Source organism: Choristoneura fumiferana, chromosome 27, assembly GCF_025370935.1.
Source record: "Choristoneura fumiferana chromosome 27, NRCan_CFum_1, whole genome shotgun sequence".
In the NCBI taxonomy this organism is placed as follows: Eukaryota; Metazoa; Arthropoda; class Insecta; order Lepidoptera; family Tortricidae; genus Choristoneura; species Choristoneura fumiferana.
This window is the reverse complement of record NC_133498.1, coordinates 8,258,599-8,281,548: the sequence shown is the minus strand read 5'-3', so window position 1 is coordinate 8,281,548 and position 22,950 is coordinate 8,258,599. Positions and strand designations below refer to the sequence as shown.

At 37.8% G+C, this 22,950-nt stretch overlaps 1 protein-coding gene and 1 pseudogene across 5 annotated transcripts in view; one reads left to right on the top strand and one right to left on the bottom strand.

Moving 5' to 3' along the window:
* LOC141443203 (uncharacterized) overlaps positions 1 to 6,563 on the bottom strand; it is a 15,235-nt pseudogene extending 8,672 nt beyond the window's left edge.
* foi (solute carrier family 39 fear-of-intimacy) overlaps positions 1 to 22,573 on the top strand; it is a 76,291-nt gene extending 53,718 nt beyond the window's left edge. For 3 of the 5 annotated variants that reach the window (XM_074108512.1, XM_074108513.1, XM_074108514.1), the window contains exons 2-7: positions 16,251 to 16,727; positions 17,464 to 18,509; positions 18,930 to 19,066; positions 20,511 to 20,591; positions 21,332 to 21,519; positions 22,034 to 22,573. In XM_074108512.1, the coding sequence (XP_073964613.1) occupies positions 16,314 to 16,727; positions 17,464 to 18,509; positions 18,930 to 19,066; positions 20,511 to 20,591; positions 21,332 to 21,519; positions 22,034 to 22,174 (2,007 nt within the window). In that variant the 5' untranslated portion in view covers positions 16,251 to 16,313 and the 3' untranslated portion in view covers positions 22,175 to 22,573. Of the gene's footprint in view, positions 1 to 548; positions 633 to 6,242; positions 6,263 to 16,250; positions 16,728 to 17,463; positions 18,510 to 18,929; positions 19,067 to 20,510; positions 20,592 to 21,331; positions 21,520 to 22,033 lie in introns of those variants that run through there. The other 2 variants (XM_074108515.1, XM_074108516.1) reach the window with 2 other exon arrangements.
* The last annotated feature ends 377 nt before the right edge of the window (positions 22,574 to 22,950 follow it).

The following is a 22,950-nucleotide window of genomic DNA, read 5'->3' as shown; positions in this document are numbered from 1 at the left end:
GAATGAACTGATGTTAAAAATCTGTTACTTGTGTATCTTTTGAATGTGATATGTGTATTGTAAAGGGTGATTCCACTGAAATGTTCAATATCGATGTTTGAACCTGGTATTTTTTACGCTAATACAAACTTAAATCCTCTTTAAAATTATAGGTGCTGGGTGGTCTTCATAAAGGAGATTCAGAATTCAGATTCTCATTCAACTAGTTTGTTAATGTGCTTAGCAAATCATGCAAGTCAATTCTCACCTAGTTCCTGTGGTCTGATTGGCTTGCAGTTTACTTGACGACAACGCAAAAAATAATCGTTAGCAAAACAGTGTACAGTCACTAGCACCAACGTCTCACACAACAAAGCCTTCATAAACATCGTCCACTGTAGCAGAATTACTGCACTAATTCATTTAATTTCAGAATTATTACGCCTCGTAGGCATTATAACCAATCATCGTTCACGCGACATTCTGTATCCATACGTAGTCTTTGCCACGTTACGCTCGTTACGCTGTAACGGCTTCGTTATCCGAGTGATAAGTCGGCGGCGTTCGATTGCGCACGCGGCGTTCCCAATTCGAAATATGAATTTTTAATTCCTTAGCCGCCAGTTTTTTTTTTTTACTGACCAGTGACTCATGTGAGTATGTAGTGATAGGTTTTACATGTTTTCTTTATTATATATTATATATAAGGTGTTGTAAAATAAATCTGCAGTATTTCAGCCAGTGTTCGCTTTTAATAAGGTACTTGTCAATCAATTGCTTGTCACTATGCTGAGCTGAGACCGTTTCGCGATTTCGCAAATACTGTCGTTAATATTTATTTTATGGTTGTTTTATTTTGTGTACTTACTTATAATATGTATTTTCGAATTAGCGAATAAACGTTTCTATTTCTATTTTTTCTATTTTAATTGGCATACTTTTTTATGGGCTGTCATAACGTGGTTCTACTGTAAATTTGGAATGGTAATAAAGATATTTGACGTCACTTATTTGCACGCTCTATCTACTTAATATTAATTTCTTTCAACGCATCTAAAAGTGGAATTTTGCAGTTCTTAGTAGACGCTATACAAATACTTTAAATTTTTTTTTTTTTTTTACTTTATATCACTTTATAAGTCTCTTCCCACAGCAGATGTGCAAGTTGCGGAGTTTCCAAAAAATTGGTAAAGTTCTCTTATTTTTCTTTAAAATTTCGCAATAAATAATAATAATAATAATAATAATTCATTTAATTCGAGTAACTTAGTGACTCATACATAATTGTTTTAGTAAGAACTTATTAGCTAAGTGTTAGTTAAATCTGTAATACTTAATTTCTACGCCTACCATGCCCGTGTCACTGGAACAACCACAGAATGTAGTTTGTTCCAGTGGCTCGGTATTGGTCCATCTATTTTTGTGTTTAATACCTTCAGAATGCCGTTGCTCGCATGATTAAGCCTCTGTATAAGCGACGCAACTCTCTTCCGAAATATGAGAAATTTAAATTTAAGAAACGGGAAGTTTCAATCCCCCTATTTTCCTTTATGGTAAGTTTCCTTGGCCCCGGCTTCGCGCATGTGCAGTTTCTGGGGAATGGAGCTGAAAAATGTGAAGTGCCTTTGATTAGACACATTTTGTTTGAGAATTTCACCCGTGCGAAGCCAGGGCGAGTCGCTAGTTTATATAATCTGGTTTTCAGGATTTTTTTTATTAGAGTCGCGTCTTGGAACCTGTTCCTTACTTCTTTCTGTTGTAAAGAATGCCTGGAGGAAGAGATCGCTTTGAAGCGAAGAGGCCGCCTATCGGTTACTTACTATTTTTTTCTATATAATCCGTCCATCTCGTTGGTGTAAATGTGAAACTAAACATACAAACAAACTTTCTCATTTATAATATTAGTAGACTTCATTTTACGGTTCGGGCGATTAGAGTAACAAGTGTATTGAATTATATATGTAGTTACAAGGTTCGGTGCGCGTGTAATCATATTTTATTGTAAAATTATGTTGGCACGTGGTTTTAAAAAAAAATATTTATTGATTATATGGAGGCTGAACGGTTGTTGCCGCGTGAAATTTGCTCATTAAGTTCTTTTATGGATTATTCGCGGTAGTTTCTTTGGCTGTTCCTGCGAAGGAATTATTGCAGTTTTTTTTCCACACTAGTTTCGTCACAAGGGATGAAGACAAAACTGCGTTTTCACTTCTCATGCTCTAAAAGTAGGTCAATATAGCCTTACGAGGCGGGAGTAAAGTGAGTACTTTAGTCCCTAGGGAGTAAAAGTAATTAATTTTTAAATTAAATTTTAGTTGCTTAGATAAACTCAAACAGCCATTGCCATCGAGTGTAGGTGGTATTAAAAAATGAGCGAAGCGAGCTTTTTAAATCTACAAGAGTTGGGAACTTACCTACGTACGTGCCAAACTTATCGCAGATTATTACAATGCGTTATACAAGGAAAACGGAAAGCTAAATTATAAATACACGTACCTCTTTAGTCATATTGTTTCATAAAAATTTAGTATGGTATGGACACAAGTTATGAAATTTTGCAAATAAAAATATATCTTACGTCTTCTTCTCAAATTTGATTGATAGTTCCAGAGATTAGTTTATTCAAACAAACTAATATACTTCAGCTGTGTTATATGAAGTAAGCAATGTTCACATAAAAATTTCAACCGATAAAACCATCCATAAATCAATGTTATCAAATGCAAAGAAATAAAACAAAACCCTCTTTGATACTTATCTAGACGCAAAATACCTAGGCTCTGTAACACAAATACTTAACCTGATCATCGAAAACTGACCCTTATTGCCGATGAATAAGACTCCTTGTAACTTCAGCAGACATGATTCTGCGAAAAGATGCGTTGTAATTTATATCTTCAGTTAGAACTTTAAAGTCGATTTTCGTGTTGTTGCTAAAATAATTTCAAAGTATAGTTTTGTTAATAAAAAATGGTCTTTATGTCAGTGGTGGTAATGGTAATTATGGATTAAGTGTGGTTTTGATTGTGGGTTAAATTAAAAAAAAGTTGAACGTAACTTCAAGGCCAGTGTCTTCTTTGTACGTCCGTCTTTTCGTAGAAATTCGTTAGCACTATAAATAAAAGTATGGTGTTTTGGTTTAAATCTTTTACCTTTTTTATTTTAACTGCGATCAAGTTAGAAGAGTTTGCTTATACGTGTGTCTGTCTTACTGACCTCGGGTATAATACACGAAGATATACATAACTGACTATTTCTCAAAAAGTGGTTCATTTTTCAATTATTCAGTTGTCCACTTATTAAAGAAAAATCCTGACGCTGTTTCACCACAAAAAATAAGTAATATTGTTTTTAAATATATACAAAACCTTGTGGTAAAAGTTTATTTATCTATTTATTCATGAACAATACAGTGATTGTGTTTGAACTTACATAGTACATGCACTTAATAATAGAAGTATATGACTAGGATGATGTACATATCTTTGGTTTACAAATTACAATTAATAAAAACTAGTTTTTTAATCTTGTGCAAATATTTCTTCAATGCTATAGAAGCACCCTCTTAAAAATTATGTTTTCAATTCTTTACTGAACGTGACACAGCTTGTAATCATTTTTAAGTTAGTGGGAAGCTTATTAAACATTTTTACTGCTTGGTTTCTAGTACAATGCTTCTCTATCTTGCGCTTAGAACAGAAACCAAGTTTTAAATTTTTCGTGCGCGAAAGTAAACGCAACTTTTGTTCCTCACTAGTCTCATATTTTGATATTTTTTTCACGAAAGCAGTGAGTAAGACAAAGTGATACAAAGTCGGATATATTGTTGTTGGATCCAATAGAAAGATTTGATGTAGGAGTTCACACAAGATTTCGTCAAGAAATTTTGTATGCTTTATGTAGTTCATGTTTTATGATCTCGTCCTTAGGGTTAATCATTTCTTGACAAAACTGATTTCTTGTCAATTTCATGACGGGACAACGTTTTTGAGAAATACTCAACTGACTGAACTGTCATTTTAAAAAAATTGGCGAATCGCACAGGAAAAGGGTTTCATCCACATTTGATATTATTATAAAACGGCTGAAAAAATAAGTTTCCGGTAGCGCGGTAGCGGTTGTATTTTAATTTTTTCTTTTAATTATGTCTTTAGTTCTGTAAATAATTTAAGTAAGTATTTCAGTAACAAATTGCGTTACGTCATAATTATAACTTAAATAAAATCGTATCTTACGTTATTAATGATGTTTCGTTTAAATTGTCAATTTGGATTTGTATTCATACTTGAATAATTGTATTGTTGACATTAAATTTAATTAATATTATCCTTGTTTTGTCTTATTTAATATTCAACATGTTTTGCATGCCTACTCTTATAAGGTAATTGTCATCATTTAGACTATCAATCCTATATACTTTTAACATCTCAACATGAACATGATGTTTTCCAATTAAATAAATTTCATTTCAGCGAACCCCCTTTTAATTAAGCTAACGAAACTTATCTATTAAACTAGCTTTCAATTAATTTAAAACTTATCAAAATCGGCCGATTCGTTTAGGAACTATGACGCCACAGACAGGCACACAGCGATCAAACTAAACATACTCCTCTTTTTGCGTTGAAGGCTAAGGTTGAAGGTTAAAATTATTAGAAATAACGAAATTTTTGACTTTTATTTATTTTTATTACATATAATACCGTCTTAGTGGCAATATTAACATAATAAATTCGAAACATGGCGACTGTAATTAATTATACATGTATAATTATACATGTTTCGAATTTATTGAAAAGTGGTTGCTTTTTTATAACAAATTGCATGCTCTTATATTATTAACCTTCTCTAGTGTAACTAATTTATTGAAATGTAAATCTGCTCCGATATATTTGAGCACCTCGCCCGCCATCATATATCTAATGCCGACTGTACACACACACACACACACACACACAAATACCTGAAACACGGTTAAAAATGTACAGCTCTGTGTATGACAGACGTTTCGCTCTCGTGTCAAAAAAAACCTTTATCAAAAATCCTGTGATAAAAAAAACAATTTTAAAGGTGACTCCTGCCATGATTATGCAGAAAATTATTGATAAAAGTATAGATTGATTACATTACTTCATTTACTAAACAATATGAAGTCAAATCTTTAAATACTACAAAATACTACGTTTGCGACCTATTTAATATAAAAGATAAAATGCAGATAAGTGTGTTTCTTAGTTGTTGTTGTTCTACTTTCGCTAGATTTAAAATGATTCTGTAGAAACGATATGGCGCAATACAGAGCACTTGTCCTGTTGGCGGGTAACTTTTGAAACACGTTTAAACGGGCAAAGTTTGGAACTTACTAACATATTTACGAATTTTAATTTTGAAAAATATCTCATTTTGATATTTCTACCTTTTATACTTAAAAAAATAGGTTATAGGTCTCTAAAAATAAATTTAAGGTTATATAAGTGCCGCCTTTTTTGATTTTTTTAAATTTTATTTCTTAATTTTTTATCAGTCATCATCCATACTTCGACGTGTCATTCAGTGACGTGACTGTCACGTTAATAGAACAATTTAAAAAAAAAAACTTATCCACGTTTACTTTTTTGAGTAGCTCTTTATAATCATCATCTTCATACCAGCCTATAAACGTCCTCTGTTGGGCCGAGGTCTCCTCATGAGATGGCCCTTTGGAATTATGTCAAACTATTTTGTTCCATTTAAAAATCCAGACAAATCCGACTATAACTAATAACAGCATTAATAATAATTACCATAAAAAGCGTGAAATACAGTAAAAGGAAAATGCCACAAACGGTCGAAACTCGTTATTTCATACATTTTCTTCCTCGTAACGACTGTATCACGCCGTTAAACGACGTTTCAATTCACATACTTATAAATACTCTATGACGCAAGCTATATGCGTATGCGCAGCTCAAACAAAACTGAACCTTATCGGTATATAAATTAAGTCCATTTCGCCTTACCGTGGCAACGTATCTGATCGTTTGTAGTTGATTCAAACGGATGTGTCGTAGCTGCTTAGTTATATGGTTGAAATTTGAATGTAGCAAAAGTCTATTGAAATGGTCCTTCTAATTTGTGTTCGAAGTATTACGGACTTTATGGGATGGAGTTAAGGTTTGTTTTGGTTTGCTATTATTGTATGACCGACGTAGAAATGAACAGCTATGCGTTACATTGACTCATTCGTTATGTTTCAGTGTGTAGGAGAGAACGTTCATTTTACAGTTTTCAGAAGGCTTTGTTGGTAAGAGTTTTAGAGTTTATTATTAGAGTACGCTTTCATAGCAACAACTAGATAGAATCGCGTAAGTTGAAAGCCACATTTACAAGGACACTCGAACTAATTTGCTATCGTTCGGAATTCGAAACAAGATCGGTTTTCTTTTTCATTTGAACCTTGGGAGACGAAGAAAACCGACGACTCCCGAGCGAGCGACATTAATGTAACATTCTGGTTGTAAAGGTGACACTCTTTTAAGTATTCACCGGCCCTGACTGATAGTTTCTATGGGAGTGTACACGGAAAACACGGTCGGTATTTCCATGTCGGTATTATCCGGGCCGGTAAATAATGTCACCCTGGTTGTACTGTATTTAAAGGTTCTACCACGCGGAAACTACCAAACGAATTTTGATGCAATTTGGATCATAGGTAGTTAATGGGATGAATTAACATAATATACTCGTATAGCGCTGCTTCAGTTGGATAGACCTGTCAAAAAACTTCTTTTTTTTTTTCATTATTATAAATATAAAAAGTATATTTTTAGGAAAGTCCTGCAAAAGAAACTCTTTGGAAGTGTTTCTATTTAAGGATCTCCTGAAAAAAAAAATAAGGTAACACTATCCAAGTAAAGCAGCGATAGAATAGTCAAAAATCTCTTAAAACTAAGCTACGTACCTATTACTTGAACGCCCCCTCTCCCACAATGGCAACACTGGTAAATTTTGCACCGAAAGACAGCCTGTCATCGTTTCGTCATTGACACTTTTAAATCAAATAAAAAAAAAACTAGAAATCTACAAGTTTTTTTATCATTTTAACACAGATGTTAATCACATAAATGGGGCTGACTGTATCATTCTTTTATCTTGCGTATAGCGATAGTTAACGGCAAACACGGCAAGTCCTTGAACGTCCGTTAAGGCGTTAGATAGACCCAGCTGTTAGTTAGTTTATTTATAACTAGCTTTTGCCCGCGGCTTCGCCCGCATGGAATTCGGGTATCGCGCGCTGTTCTCTCGAGAACTCGGCATTTTTCCGGGTTAAAAAGTAGCCTATGTCAGTCTCTGGCCCATAAACTATCACTATGCCAAAAACCACGTCGATCCGTCGCTCCGTTTCGACGTGAAAGACGGACAAACATACAAACAAACACTTTCGCATTTATAATATTAGTATGGATTAAAAGAGTAATGCAACGAACAAACTCACTCGCATTAGCATTTTTAATATATGGAACTATCTGAGTCGTCTTGCGTTATTTTCGTGTAATCACGTCTAGCGTGAGAAATACATCATGCGGTTTGAGTGCCAAAAACCGAGAAAGTTTTGCAGGTGGTAGAACCTTGTGCAAGGCCCGCCCGGATGGCTACCACCATCTTGCTCGGTAATCCTGCCGTGAAGCAGCAGTGCTTACACTGTTGTGTTTCGGCGTGGAGAGTAAGACAGCCGGTGAAATTACTGGCACTTGAGGTATTCCATCTTAGGCCTCTAGGTTGGCAACGTATCTGCAATCCCCCTGGTGTTGCAGATGTTTATGGGCGGTGGTGATCTCTTACCATCAGGAGACCCACATGCTCGTTTGCCTTCCAGTTGTATAAAAAAAAAAAAGTCCTTGAGTAAGCTTTGAGATACGTGATTTATAAAGTCTTGCTAATTAGATTAATTACGTTTTACTGGACAGGGGCGACTCGCACTCGTGTTGATAATGAATAAGTTGATATGGAGAATTAGAAAAGTATGAATTGTAGTTAGGTTTCGACATACAGGAATGATCGATCTTTTTAGAATCTTTAGGGGGGGCAGGTGCCCCTCCCTGCTCCCCCCTGGTGACGCCCGGCATAGTCGGCAAAAAGCTTGTATTTAAAAAAGATGTTGCAACAATAACTTATATTTTTACAACTGACTGTACTTACTGTACGCCGTTATCCGATAAGATAGCGATCTCAACACGGCTGATGTTATTTGGAACAGTGTTCCTGTCACTTTAACGAAAACATGATAAAACCGTAATTCCGAGTTCCACCAGTTAATGATTCTAGAGTATGATAAGTGTGTTACGATGATCGGAGGGTATTTTATTTGCAAAATGACTTCTGTCAGAAAATAATGTAATGAATTGGGCGTATGTGAGTGAACTGGTACAACAGTTCTGGTTAAGTGGCATTTCTTATTTTTATCTACTTAAAAATTAGTTGCACCGAGAAAGACAAAAAATGGCACCGCTTTTTTTCATTTGTTAGCTAGGAGACATTAACAATTTCATGACAGAGTTGTCAAATAAGGCAACGTAAATAAACCCTTTTCTCTGTTTCGAAATCTCTTTTCTTATTTCGTACGGAAAATCCTAATAGGCACAGAGGACACCACGACTGCTATGCGCATTACTGTCAAACAAACAATCAAATCTTAGCGTTTATCACCATCAGTTACTAATTTGATCTTTTGTGAGAAAAACTAATTTAGAAAAAAAAACATGGGTGCAAGTTTTTTTTGAAAACGGCGTTCAAGTATTAAATTTTTGGAGATTTTTGACAGTATGTACTTACAAAACAACTGTCTTAACGCGTTGTTTGGAATAACTTCCCCCCCCCCTATAGCGCATCATGTCGTTTTACAAGACCCCCTCCCCAAATTGCGTTACGTAATACTTGAACGCTCCCACAGGTGTGAAAAAAAAACTTTTTGTTTTCGATTGACATCACTAGTTAAGTAAAGATCTTTTATTTCAACAGACAAGAAGGAACTCTAATCAAAACCCAACAAACAATCACACCGCACACCCTGTTAGATAACTGATAGGGCACATAGGTAGATAAATAGATAATAATTATCGTTTATCAGTCTGCACTAGTTGCCTATCTTCCGTATAACGACATCAAACGAAACGCTGCGCTTGCGCAAACAACCTAGATCGCGCACGTGAACTCCATGTGATGTACAGCGACCCGCCCCGGCTTCGCGCGGTTTTGGAGAAAGAGAAACGAAAAAACCCCGCCAAGAGTGTGTCGGACACGCCCAGGATAGGGTTCCGTAGCTGTTACGAAAAATCAAGTAATATTTTTCAAAGGATTTCGTATTGTAGGTATACTATGTATACGGAATCTTGTAAGTTTAGGTAGGTATAATATTTTATACCTTAGGCTGCTATTTACTCTTAGGGGCTGTTTCACCATCCATTGATTAGTGTTAACTGACGGTTAAATGTGATGCCGTCTCCGTCTATTCGAACAAAACAAATAGAGACGGCATCACATTTAACCGTCAGTTAACACTAATCAATGGATGGTGAAACAGCCCCTTAAACTACTAATAATTCTCAAGCAAACTTATCCGTTATAGTTTTCGTTGTAAGTTTGACATACTAATCAAATTTTTCAAACCAACAGATAAGCTTTTAGAGGGGGTGGGGGACGCTCGATTTTAATGAAAGCTTGCATTTTAAAATTGAATATTTCGCAAAAAGATCACTGAATCAAAAAATGGTCTTCACAACCCCGTATAATAATTTTAAAAGACCTATACAACGATACCACGCAATGTAGGGATAGACGAGAAAAAAAAATCACCCCCACTTTTGTCTATGTGGGGTACCCTAAAAAAAATATTTTATCATTTTTTTTAACATTTTATCACCATAGGGTGCTATTGCTACATTTGTATATCCATGCAAAATTACAAGTTTCTAGCACTGATAGCCTCTGAGCAAAGCTATTAAATAATATTGTACCGAATAACTCGCGTCTTAAATTGAGTTTAGCATTAGCGTCTTTATTTGACAAGAAGTGCGATAATTTCGTCATTTCCAATGCGCCCGCGCAAATATTGGCGCAGGTATCCTTTCCGGTTCGCTCTATTTGTAGACTTATCAATCGCTATATAATATCGATCAATATATTGATATTTTGGGGTCACCGTGCTTACTTGAAAAAATGTTTTCCTATACTTGAACTTGAACTTTTTATGCGCGTGCGACGAAATCTCTTACCACTGACATAATGGCAGATTCGGGTACGTTTAAGATGAGTGGCGTTCTGCATTCTACGGGGTAGGCCCTTGTTTTGAGTGGAAGTCTTCCGGTTGATGATGATGATGATGATATAGTCCGTAAGAAATAGTGGTCATTTTGTATTTACATAGACTCAGAAAAATTACCGTTGTAACACAACACTTTTAGTCTTAATTCAAACTACATTCACTTAATAACTAACTAATTAATAATGGCAAAATTCAGTTCGGTGTTAATTAATTAATAACGAAAGGAGGATCTGAATATTTTTCAGCACGACTACATTTTGTAAAAATGTACTTTTCCAAAATATAATAGTTATGTGGATGATTTTTCATTTGTACTGAATGACAATATCGTCTACGTAAGTGGAACTAAAGTAAATACAAACATGCATTTATACCTGTTAGGTACTTATAGTTAGAACGCTAATCATGACTTATCCTTTAGGCTTTGTCGTTGTAACATGGCAAAATGTTGGAATAATCTTCGATCACCAAACTATTGCGTGAATGATAGACATAAAACTATCATAACAAAACTACCGCTTGATCAAAACTTTTCAGGAAACTCCGATATCCGCCAACTTATTAAAGAAGTCTTTAAATAGACTGGGCTGTAAAAATCGATGCTCGAATAGCCTTGTGCGATAACATCAGAAGTAGCAGGACAGTTGAAGTGTCTTTCGACTGGAATTATGTCTCTTTCCCTTTTTTAGGGATATGTAGCTCAAAATAAACCCTTATGAGATCTATAATATACTCTCGTGAGGCATACCACTAGTATTATAATACGAAAGTTTGTAAGTCTGTTTGTTTGTTAGGTACCTCATCACGTCTAAACCGCTGAACCGATTTAGATGAAGAGGACAGAGGACATAGGATAGTTATTATCCTGGAAAATTGCATAGCTCCCGCGGGATAGCGATAAACGAAATCTACGCAGGCGCAGTCGCGGGCAGCAGCTTGTATGATAATAAGGTATCTATGTACTTTACGTTGACATAGAGTTATGAGATTTGGAAATAAGCCTCACAGCGAACTAATAGGAAACGATTCAGGGGTTGAAATTAATCAAAGTTAATTTAGATAACAATACAGTCGCCCTTTTGGCTAAGCCTGTAAATGAAGATTCAGTATAACTACTGTGACATCATAACATATCAAATACGGCTGAATTAAAAAAGACAATGTTGAGCTGCAAAAATCGATGCTCAAACAACCTTGACGCTTTAAATAGTGTCTAGGCTGGCACGTCTTAGTACATAAACGCCATTAAGAATACTGCATCGCTTTATGTCCAATAAAGCGGCGAAAACAAAGGTACATAAATGTAACATGTAATGGCTTAACGCCTAACGGTTTTATCGTTCGAGTATAAATAATTACTTTGCTCACCCGCGACCTTGTGAGAGCTACGTCTATGCAACAAATGTGTGTTAGCTAACGTCTGGGTATAGGTAATGAATGAACTATTGTGTTGCTCTGATGATGAACTCTGATTAAGTTCGAAACGCGTCAGCTTAGTGTGATGGTAGTGATAATCGGGTTTGGGTGATTTGTGTGTTTTCATTTTACCTTTTTTTTAAATAAATAATATATTATATTGTAATAATGTTTGAAATTAAAAATCTTAGTTTGTCCAGTTTCGCTCTCATCTAGAAACTTAACAAGCAGGGGTACTTGGGGCCATAAGTTTGCGAAACCCTGGTTTATACGATGATATTATGAAATCGAAAACATTAATAAATCGAGTACAAACTGATGACAAAACAATTGACACATCGTCACCGGTTAATACGCGTATGAATTGAAGGCAATTGGGTACCAGCTGTGCAAGCATAAGGCACGTCCACGACTGTGCACGATGGGCGAGTTAGTTTCTGTACCTACGCCCTTCATTTTTATCAGGGTCGGAAATAATAATTACGGCTACTGAGGCCGTATTGTCTAACGTAAAGGCTGACCAGGAATATAAAAAAACCTGACGCGAGGGCAGCACTTCTACGTTTTATGTTGCAACATTCTTTAAACCTATCATGAGATACTACCAGTCATATTGTCATAATAAAAGAATGTATGTATATAAAAGAATGTTTTCTAATCCCTCAGACTTTTTCTATAAGCATTGTGCATTATTTTCCTTCCAAGGCTATGGATAATCATCGTCATTTTAAAGCCCAAAAACACAATATAACACTTAAAAATACCACGCGCAAACAACGTTAAACTTTGACAGTAATAGACAAATGACATTTGAATTCAGTGTTACCAGTGCAAGAAATTAGTTCTATGGGTTTTCCGCAATATGGCGAGGTTTTTTATAATTCTGGTCACCCTTTACTGAGGTTTGCGATCGCATTCACCATCTCGTTCTACCCTCGTCTTATACCGTGAGACAGAAAGAAGTGGTGAAAACTATTGTGATACCAAGTCTGATAGACTTAATATACCTATTAACTTATTATCAAAACCTGGTAATCTTTATGGACTTGGGTTCAATGCCGAATAGATAGATGTAATATTTTATTGAATTTGTGAGAATCCTTTTAATAATAAAATAATTTATTGTCACACAAAATAAGACTACACACTCGCGCACCGAGCGTTCCGTACACATTTATAGGTATGTAAACGGGAATCAGTGTAAGCAGAGCCCTGCTCCTAAGCAAAACGTACGCAGTGTGGGGTCAGATTATATTGGACTTTTGTTTGTTTGTTTGTTTTGGACACTAAGCAAAGCTTGTACGATGGATACTAGGCAACGGATAAACATACTTATATAGATAAATACATACTTAAATACATATTAAACATCCAAGACCCGAGAACAAACATTCGTATTATTCATACAAATATCTGCACCGGCCGGGATTCGAACCCGGGACATCAAGCTTCGTAGTCAGGTTCTCTAACCACTTAGCCATCCGGTCGTCCAATCGTCCTCGTCGCCGGTATTGATATTTACAATCAAGATTTTCAGACTTTTCTAGTTGGTTGTGTTTCTAGGACAATTAGGAAGTACCCTATAGGTTTTCAGTGCACGGCAATTTGTATGGAATCACGTTGTTTAATGACTGTAACTTTTGATTGCGTTGACTTAAAAGTTTGATTCTTTCAAGGCTTCAAGGGACCGCAGATATTCGATATCAATTTCAGCTTGATAACTCCACGCGTTTCTGAGAAAAAGAGTCTTGACAGACGTACGGACGGACGGACAACAAAGTGATCCTTCCGTTTTTTCTTTCGAGGTACGGAACCCTAAAAACAATTACACGTAAGCAGGTAGCAGTGGGCTCAGGCTCAACATAAGCTTCGAGCAAAAGAAACTTGCAGCGCTGATTTTCAGTCTGCGCCCGTCCCACAGCGTAAAATTTAACTTTAGAGCCGGGTAAGGCTGCATTGTTGCCAGTATATTTCTGTTACTATCAAAAATATATCTATACAAATTTTAAGCGTCCAGTGAACTAAATCGCTCGTCGCTAGCGCATAGTAAAGCAGTGCCCTAGCCATACGCTTGGGGCTGTAATGCTCTCGGTATTCTTGTTATGTATGTAGACGACTTAGTGTTTTTCTTCAAGCATCATTATTGTTAAGTCTTATACTCACAAGCCTTTCTTGTACTAACATCAAAATACAAGAATAAGAGACTCATTATCAGTAAAAATCGCGAAACTTTAAACCAATAAATAGCTTTGGAAATCAAAGTTTTGAATATATGCGTCGGTATCTTCACTGACTGAACCAATTTTGGTTCCTCTTTTTTGCTTATGTTTTATTTTTAACTAGTATTTACCCGCGGCTTCGCACACGTAAATCATTAGGTCCAGCAGCTGAATTGAAATTTCGAGATTTTAAAAAAACCCCTTTGGAATTCCCGAAAATTAAATCGTGGTTTTTTTCATGGACGTTACATTAAAAACAATCATGTCAAATTCATCACTCTAAGCCCAGCGGTTGTTGTTTCGAGATTTTATCCCTATCCCGTGGGAATATCGGAATAAAAAGTAGCCTATGTTTTATTCCAGATGTCCAGCTATCTACATACCAAATTTCATCCAAATCTGTCCAGCCGTTTCAGCGTGAAGGAGCAACAAACATACTCACTCACTCTCACTCACTCACAAATTTTCGCATTTATAATATTAGTAGGATAAAATGGGGTAACAAACGAGCAAGTTATGTCGCCTTATGGTAAGTTGGCATCGCCACCCATAATTACCCATAAAACCAGAGGATTTGCTGTTGCGTTGCCAGCGTAGGAGACTATGTGTTCCGATATTACTCGTATATCTACAACATACGCAACATCGGTTAGAAAAAGTATTTTTGAAGTCGATTAATGTTTCTATTCTGCTGTCTCAGAAACCTGGTATAATTGTCATGTTCCTTTTTTCTGCTAAACCTTGTACTGAATTTAAATAAAGTACGATCATTATGAAATGATAGATATGTTCCTTTTGACTCCCAAATTTGTCCAATAGTCACGTCATGTTCGAAGGGACGAGGGAAGTCTCAAAAAAAAAATGTCACAGGGAGATATAATAATATGTCAATGAGATATCTCACTTGTATTTACGTTCCAGGCTAAAACAAATATTATTATTACGTCGTAAATAGACATCGCACTCGTCCACAAACGAGATGGACGGATGACGTTGTCAAAGCCGCAGGTTCACGATGGATTTAGGCAGCTTCCAACCGAATTAACTCTTATGTTCGGTTAATATCATGAATGATATGAAATAAATTTTGCTGCAAAATTCTCGCTTGAATTTGACGCGCTTTTTGACACCGGACAGAGAGAGGAAGAGATTTCAACTTCTGATTCTGTTTGCTTCTACCTGAACTTAAAATTCCGTGATATCTCTATGGTTCCGTACCCAAAGGGTAAAAACGGGACCTTATTACTAAGACTCCGATGTCCGTCCGTCTGTTACCAGACTGTATCTCATCAACCGTGATAGCTAGACAGTTGAAATATTCACAGATTATGTATTTCTGTTGCCGCTATAACAACAAACACTAAAAACAGATATTTAATGGGGGTTCCCATACAACAAACTTGTTTTTTTTGCTATGTTTAATGTTGTATAAATAATAATAGTACGGAACTCTTCGTGCGGGAGTCCGACTCGTGTTTGGCCGGTTTTTAATTCCACCCCGTTTTTTCACTTTCTCATTGGCAGAATCTTCCGTTCTATCCTAACAAGTATCAATATATTTTATTGCATACAAAAGTCTTGTTTTAAATTCTTTACAGTCACGGCACCAATATCTGCCGCAATAAAGCGTCCATAAATATCTGATACGTACGTCTATATTTCTAGGGCCTATAATATCAGTTTACTATAAGGAACTCAGAGCGGCAAGTGGAACATTACACCCCATTAGTCACTGCAATCACACCGTAGCATTGATTGGTCTCGATCCGAGCGGTTACGGAAAATACACTAAACCGTTTTGCCTCCATCCGTGCGGAACAGCCAGCTAGCATTATCACTTAGCTGATCTGCGGCAGCAAAAAACTTTTTTTTTTTTGTTGAAACTGCGGTACATGCCCCTGTGCCGATGTTCATATCCAATAGATGACACTGTCACCATTAATCGTATTACTACATAAAATTGATGATGGATGCTACTGGGTCAGTGCGGAGCATTCGGATGATCTTTATCGATCGCTGATCGTTCATCGAAATCTGTCTTCGAGGCTTTGACTGGTCGGTTAAACGTCATTACTACCGCACGTTTATTAGTAGGTACAACTGAGATGAAATTCAATTGATTGTGTGTGTGAAGTTCCCAATCCGCACTGGGCCCGCGTGGGAACTACGGCCCAAGCCCTCTCATTCTGTGAAAGCGGATGTAGGCTGTAATGATGTTGATGGTTATTCGTAGAATTTAGTAAAACACGATAAATTATGGTTGAAACGTTTCAGAGCCTCCAGAGCTTGCAGTAAAAAGTGTGAATGAACTAACATTCCTCTTTATTTGTCCACAGATCTCGATGCAATCGTGACGACTGATGGAATTAAATCTAAGTAATAAATAGAATAAGCTGAAAATGTCACACCACCTTGTAACAGTATGCATGTTCTGCTTACTGTGCGCCGCGCACACATGCGGCGCACACGTCGGCACACAGGACGTACTAACATACGAACCTAAAACCATAGACCACCAGTTAGCTCTCGACATAGACGAGAAAAGAAAAATAGAGTCGAGGGAACGGTACAACCACAGATTACAGAAGATACGGCAGAGGGATAGGCTGAAGAGGCATCTCCAGAAGGAAGTGTCTGATACGTACATGGAGGAGATATTCAAGGAGTACGGCAATGGGGGAAGTATGACGATGAATTTGACAGGGTTTGACAGGATGCTGACTGGGCTGGAGTTGCCCAAGCTGATAACTGGAGGGTATGAGAAGTCGAAGAGTGCGCCTTATGTGTATGGAGCAGAGGAACAGTCCGCCTATGTAAGTATTTCAATCTTATATCGTCACTTCCAGGCTCCTTTCAGAATGACTCTTGGGTTTGGGAACATCGCTCACAGCACTGAATTACTTTACAGGTGTATTTGGGATTCCTTGCGAATTTTTCCATCATCGAATCGTGGTAAATTTTAAGTGTAAATTAGGTATGCACATTCAGTAAAACGAGGTGCTAACACGACCAGTTTAAGGCTCCGTTTGCACCAGTGCGAGGTGTGCCGCGAGGAATGTGTTTTTCATGAACCAATAGAAACGCCTAATTTACCTCGCCTCGCTCCGCTCAGCTGTTTCCACCAGAGATGTACTGTACGAAGATAGGTAAACGAAGCGTTTCTACTGGTTCATGAAGAACACATTCCTCGCACATCTTTGGTGGAAACGCAGCCTAAGAAGCCATTGGTCCAACCACTACTTCATCCAATGCATAGAGAGTTGATTTTAAGATACATTATCTATGTAATAATGAAAATATTGTCCATCTAATACCATTAAACGAGCAATTCTTGTATAAATATATTATCCTGAAAACGGCTCCAATGATATCGATGAAAAATCGATCTGACTTGGTCTTACCTCTGGAAAAACGATTGTTACCGAGTTTTAACCCGAGCAAAGCTCGGTCGCCCAGGTACTGACAATAATTCTAGAAGTTGGACAAATTTAATTAATATTCTAACTAAATGATTACTTAAAAAAATTTGAAATGTCTATTTATTTTCAGTGTTTAAACAGCTCGGAGCTGATCACAGCGGTCAACGAGCGTTTAAAACCCGCCGAGCATGACCACACACACCACAACCACGAACTGAAACAAGACAACGACATACTAATAACAGAGGACACATTGCGAGCCATATGCCCCATCCTACTCTACCAGAAGTTAGGTAGCGACGTCTTAGAACAAACCGGTTGCGTCAAAAACACCAAAGTACAAATAAAAAGTCTCAAAGTAGTTGAAGAGAAAGAAACGTCCAAAAACATGTTTGCTGTTTGGATGTATTCGTTCTTAAGTATAACAGCAATAAGCGCGTGTGGTTTGCTAGGAGTAGCAGTGATACCTATAATGCATAAGACGTACTACAATCATATACTGCAGTTCTTAGTAGCTTTGGCTGTAGGGACGTTGTGTGGAGATGCGTTGTTGCATCTAATGCCGCATGCGATGAGTCCGCATGACCACGACGGTATGGGAGCACCGGTATCCCATAACGATGGTATGTGGAAAGGTCTTACGGCCATGATGGGAGTAGTGTTCTTCTATTTCACTGAAAAGGGACTAACAGTTGTCGTTGAATGGCGCAAAAGGCGCCAAAAGCTTGAAGATGACAAGCTTCCTTCTAGAGTACGCGTACTTAAAGACGAAACGGCCGGGGGATGCTCGGCTGGCTCGAAAGCGCCCATCACAAATTCCACAACAAACTCTCTTATGAAAATATTCAAGAAAGATGAAAAGGGTGATCCTACAACTAAGACTTGCAAGCACAAGTACTCGGAATATCCTTATTGCTACGATGAAATTGATACTGACACACATGACGACCATCATTTGAGAGATGGTCAGATACCACCGAGCCCGAAACCGAAACATAATAATTCTGTCAGTGTGGTGTCTTCAAATGCTTTGAGCGAAGGTAAAGAAGAACCTACGGCCAAGGATTGGCTGCTCAAAGCTGAGACAGCGGCCGTTGTAGAAATGAACAACATTAAACATAAAGAAGATGGTGCTAAAGATCTGAAAGATGGGGATAGTTATACAGTTATTTTGAGGTGAGTTACTACTATTAAGCATACTTATAAATTGCAAACAGTGAATCAGAGTGATTTTAGATAACTAGTTTCAAAATAGTTCTTGTTGTAATTTAAAAATTATGTGATGATACTAGTGATCCAGTGTAGATGAAATTAAAATAAAATAATTGTCTTCGGAGTTATCGATGCCAGTGCCCATTTGGCTTAGAGCTTTCTGTGGACCGTTATTACTAACCCCTCGTTTTGATGCTAGTTAAAAGATTTCAACTCTAGCAACTCCAAATATTTGTTTATTGCACGTTTTCTCTTCCATCAACAGTCTGTAAAATGAATCAAAATGGTTGTAACGAAGTTACGCATGGCTTCTTAGTGACAAAAAGAACTACAATCCCCTCACTAGGGTAAACATCATCCGCTCTACTACACCGTTTTTTGCAGGGAGCATTCCCGTGCGCACCACGGCCATTCCCACGCGCATGGGCACGTCCACGCGCCTCCCTCCAGCATGTCATCGGTGGCTTGGATGGTCATTATGGGTGATGGACTCCACAACTTCACTGATGGAATGGCTATAGGTACATAGGCTTTACTTTTTTCATTGACATAAGCCCTATGGCGTGCATTGAATAGGCAGCAGGGTAGGCTAGTGCTGGTGGCGCGCTGCTGCGGCGCATACTACCAACTGCTTACCCTGGTATCGACCCAATGCACGCCAATGCCACCAGAGAGTTGCAAATATGTTGCTCGGCGCGCCTTTAACCCTTAAATTGACAAAATTGAAAAAAGTTTGTGATGCAAACAAACCTCGTCGTTACCTTCTAGTCCAAAAAATTCTACATTTAAAAAAATGCAAAAAGATAGTCTTGAATCATGTTCATTGTGGCGCAATGTCAATTTAAGAGTTAAATTGAAGCATTTTAGGACTGACATTTTGCCTTATTTTGACTAGATTTAGAACATACATGGTGTTAACTCTCTTATGATTACCCTGAATGTCAATACGAACCTATTATACAATTAAAATTTCCTCGTCATTACATCAGTCATTCAGTACATCGCCATGACATTGGCCCTGACAAGGTCTGTGCGTATCCAGGTCGCTAGTTGACATTCACAGACGGTGTTGGTGTGACCTCAGCGTTTCAAGGATATGGTAGGCTGTATTGGTTTGGTTTGTTTATATAGAAAGAACGAAAATAAAAGGGTTCTAGTTATATTAAACCCTCAGTAGGAATGGAATTCGATCCCCTCGTCTGTATTTCCGGATAAAAACAACCTAGGGCTCTTCAAGGCTAGAGTGAATAGGCTGTTACTGTACTAGTGAGATACACATTTGGCCTCATCTGCAGTTTAATCAGGTGTGAGAGGGGTCAATTACAGGTTAGTTTTATGCAAAACTAGCGGACCCGGCAGACGTTGTCCTGCCCGAAAAAACACTACGTTAAAATTATGATAACATACAAACAACAGCGCCATCTAGCGCGTCCAATTGCGTTTCCAAACCATCAACCAACGTTGTTTTGCCATATAAATTATTTTAAGTTAATATTTTTCTAGGCAAATATAAAATAACTCATTTATTGTGTGTGAGGACGTGGTCTATAACTGACAGTACGAAACCCATGAACATTTTGTATGGTTTTTTTTTTCTTTTATTTATTTTTTCGTCAATTTTCCAATGTTTTTAATAGTTATTCTGTTCGGGACGGAGACAAATACAACAAATCAAAAACAATGAAAATCGGTCTAGCCGTTCTCGACTTATAAGTGTTCGAACAAACCCGACTTTGTTTTATTATAGGTAATATTAAGAAAAAGTACGCATATGCTAAGCACAATTTTAAAATAGGACGAACTCATATATTTTCGTTGGTGTCGTAAAAAGCGACCAACATACATTGCGTATTTAACCCAGATGAAGGCTACTGACTACTAATGTTATAATGTTATGAGCATAAGCAAGAATATCAGTGCCGCGGTGCCGTGTAGTGTACAAACCGTTTATTTTGTTGTTTTCAGGCGCTGCTTTCGCGTCCAACATAGCTGGCGGCTTTTCGACGGCCATCGCCGTCTTGTGCCACGAATTGCCGCATGAATTGGGTAAGTTGTGAGTCCTATATTCGGCTATTGTATAAAAGATAGCGACACTGCGACACCCACTGGCCGCCCCGGGATGAGGCTCTTCAAGTCGCCACCTTGCAATGCAGATTGTTCTCATTTGTCCGCTATGCATATAAAAGGAAAAGAAATTCCAAGTTGTTCACAGTGCGAACAAAGGGGTACCGCTAATTGAGTATTTCCTGCGTTAAAATAATATTCCAAGTAATATTATCCAATTATATCAAACAAAAAATTACGAAGATGAAGCTTGTCAATGTTCGAGAGTGGGGGCCCCTTGTGATAAAACTTTGCGCGCGGTGTGACGTCACGCAGAACTTTAACTGGCTATATGTTCATAATTTTTTTTTAGTTGGCAAAAGAAAAAAAAACGTGTAAAATGTTTTCTATCTAATAAATAATCTAATTGACGGACTAGTTAGAATTTATAGGACATTAGCCTGATAAGTTGATAACCCAAAGGTCGCGGGCTACTTCCCCTCATGGGCCACCAAATTATGTATTTGATACATAGTGGGGCTTTGATTAAAAACTCAAATTAATATTAGTAAAAAAAGCGTCTTAAAGCTTAAAGTTGCAAAATTAGGAATAACGCCGGTAGGCCTACAAAAGCGATATCAAATAATATATAAAAAAAAGTATGATGAAAAGAGCTGAAGAAATAGGAACATTATCCTGCGCCGTAACACCCGTAAAACTGAAAATGTCGAATTTGTCCCCAGGCGACTTCGCAGTGCTCCTGAAAGCGGGCATGTCGGTGAAGCGCGCTGTCTGTTACAACGTGCTGTCGTCGGCGCTGTGTCTGGGCGGCATGGTGTGCGGCGTGCTGGCTGGACACGCGCCGGACGCGACCCGCTGGCTGTTCGCTGCGGCGGCGGGCATGTTCCTGTATATCGCGCTCGTGGATATGGTGAGTGCCGCTGCAAAGGGGGGACTATTGTGCGTCTAGGTGGCTTCGGGATCATGACCTGTGCCGCAGCCAAAGGAGCTGTCCTATGTCTCGGCGGCATGGGGAAACCTGTGCCGCGGGCAAGGGAGATGTACTATGTCTAGGTGACATGGGACTTCGCAGCCTGTGCCGCAGCTAAGGGAGCTGTGGTATGTGTAGGTGGCTCGAGGGATCGCGGCCCATGCTGCTGTCAAGTGGGGGAAGGGAAGGTTACATATGATTTACGATATCGGAAAGTATGACGTGCAAAATGTAAACACTTCATCACCTAGACTCTAGGTCCTAGAGCCTCTGTAGATGTTACTGCTAACAGCACAAAGTATTACGTAAGCATTTTTTTTTTCGCATTTGGGACCCCCTGTCTCCCTTTGTCATTAACGAGAAACAACCCTAAAGTACTACCTATACCTATGATGTAACCCACCACCATTGGCCCATATTTCAAACTTTGTACTAACGCCAACTTTGCCCACAGATGCCCGAGCTGAGTACATCACACAGCAAAGAGGGCACTCTCTGCCAGTGCATACTCCAGCTGATGGGTCTAGCCACCGGCATAGGCATCATGCTGGTCATTGCCCTCTATGAAGAAGACCTGAAAACTCTATTCGGATAAAGTGAAGTGAAATTACTCTTAAGTGAAACCAGTGCTACTAATTATAAGTGATACTTGACTGCTTAAAATGGTACTTAAATGTAAATTGAGATTTGGTTATGTGGTAACAGTTCTGTTGGTCCGTTCTACTCTGTTCGTTTTTATATGGTAACAGTTCTATTGCTCCGTTCTACTCTGTTTGTTTGGGGATGAAAAGCTGTTGCCATATAGCCAAGTTGTATGTATAATTCGAATAATGTAGGTTTATGTGAGCAGCTGGGACTTGGGATAGAGTGGTTGTAGGAATATGTTCCTAGAGTTTCGGTCCTAAGGATTTTGTCGAATTTACGAGTTGTATGCGTATTTTATTAAAAACTGGCAGATTAATGATAGTAAGATGATTATACACCTGTTTATAGTCATTTGATGAAGACGGACAGAGACACAATATTTCAATAATACCTCATGAGAAGATAAAATAATTGTGACATAACTTTACATATCTCAATTAATAGAGGATTTTCTTTTCAAGGGTATTGTTTACTTCTTTTTTTTCAGAATTTGGTAATTCGGGTTCTTCTTACTCAAAATCACGAGCACTATTGATTTTGACAAAGAAAAAAATATCCCCGATTTCTCATACAACTTTTATGAGTCCATTTTGTGACGTGACGGCCCTTAAAAACTGAAAAAAAAAAGTCACGAAACTGACAAAGAAAAGGAAAGATTTTTTCAGATTCGTCGTCCAAATGAATAGTGCTAATGATTGTGTGTTACAAACCAAGTATACCTAATTC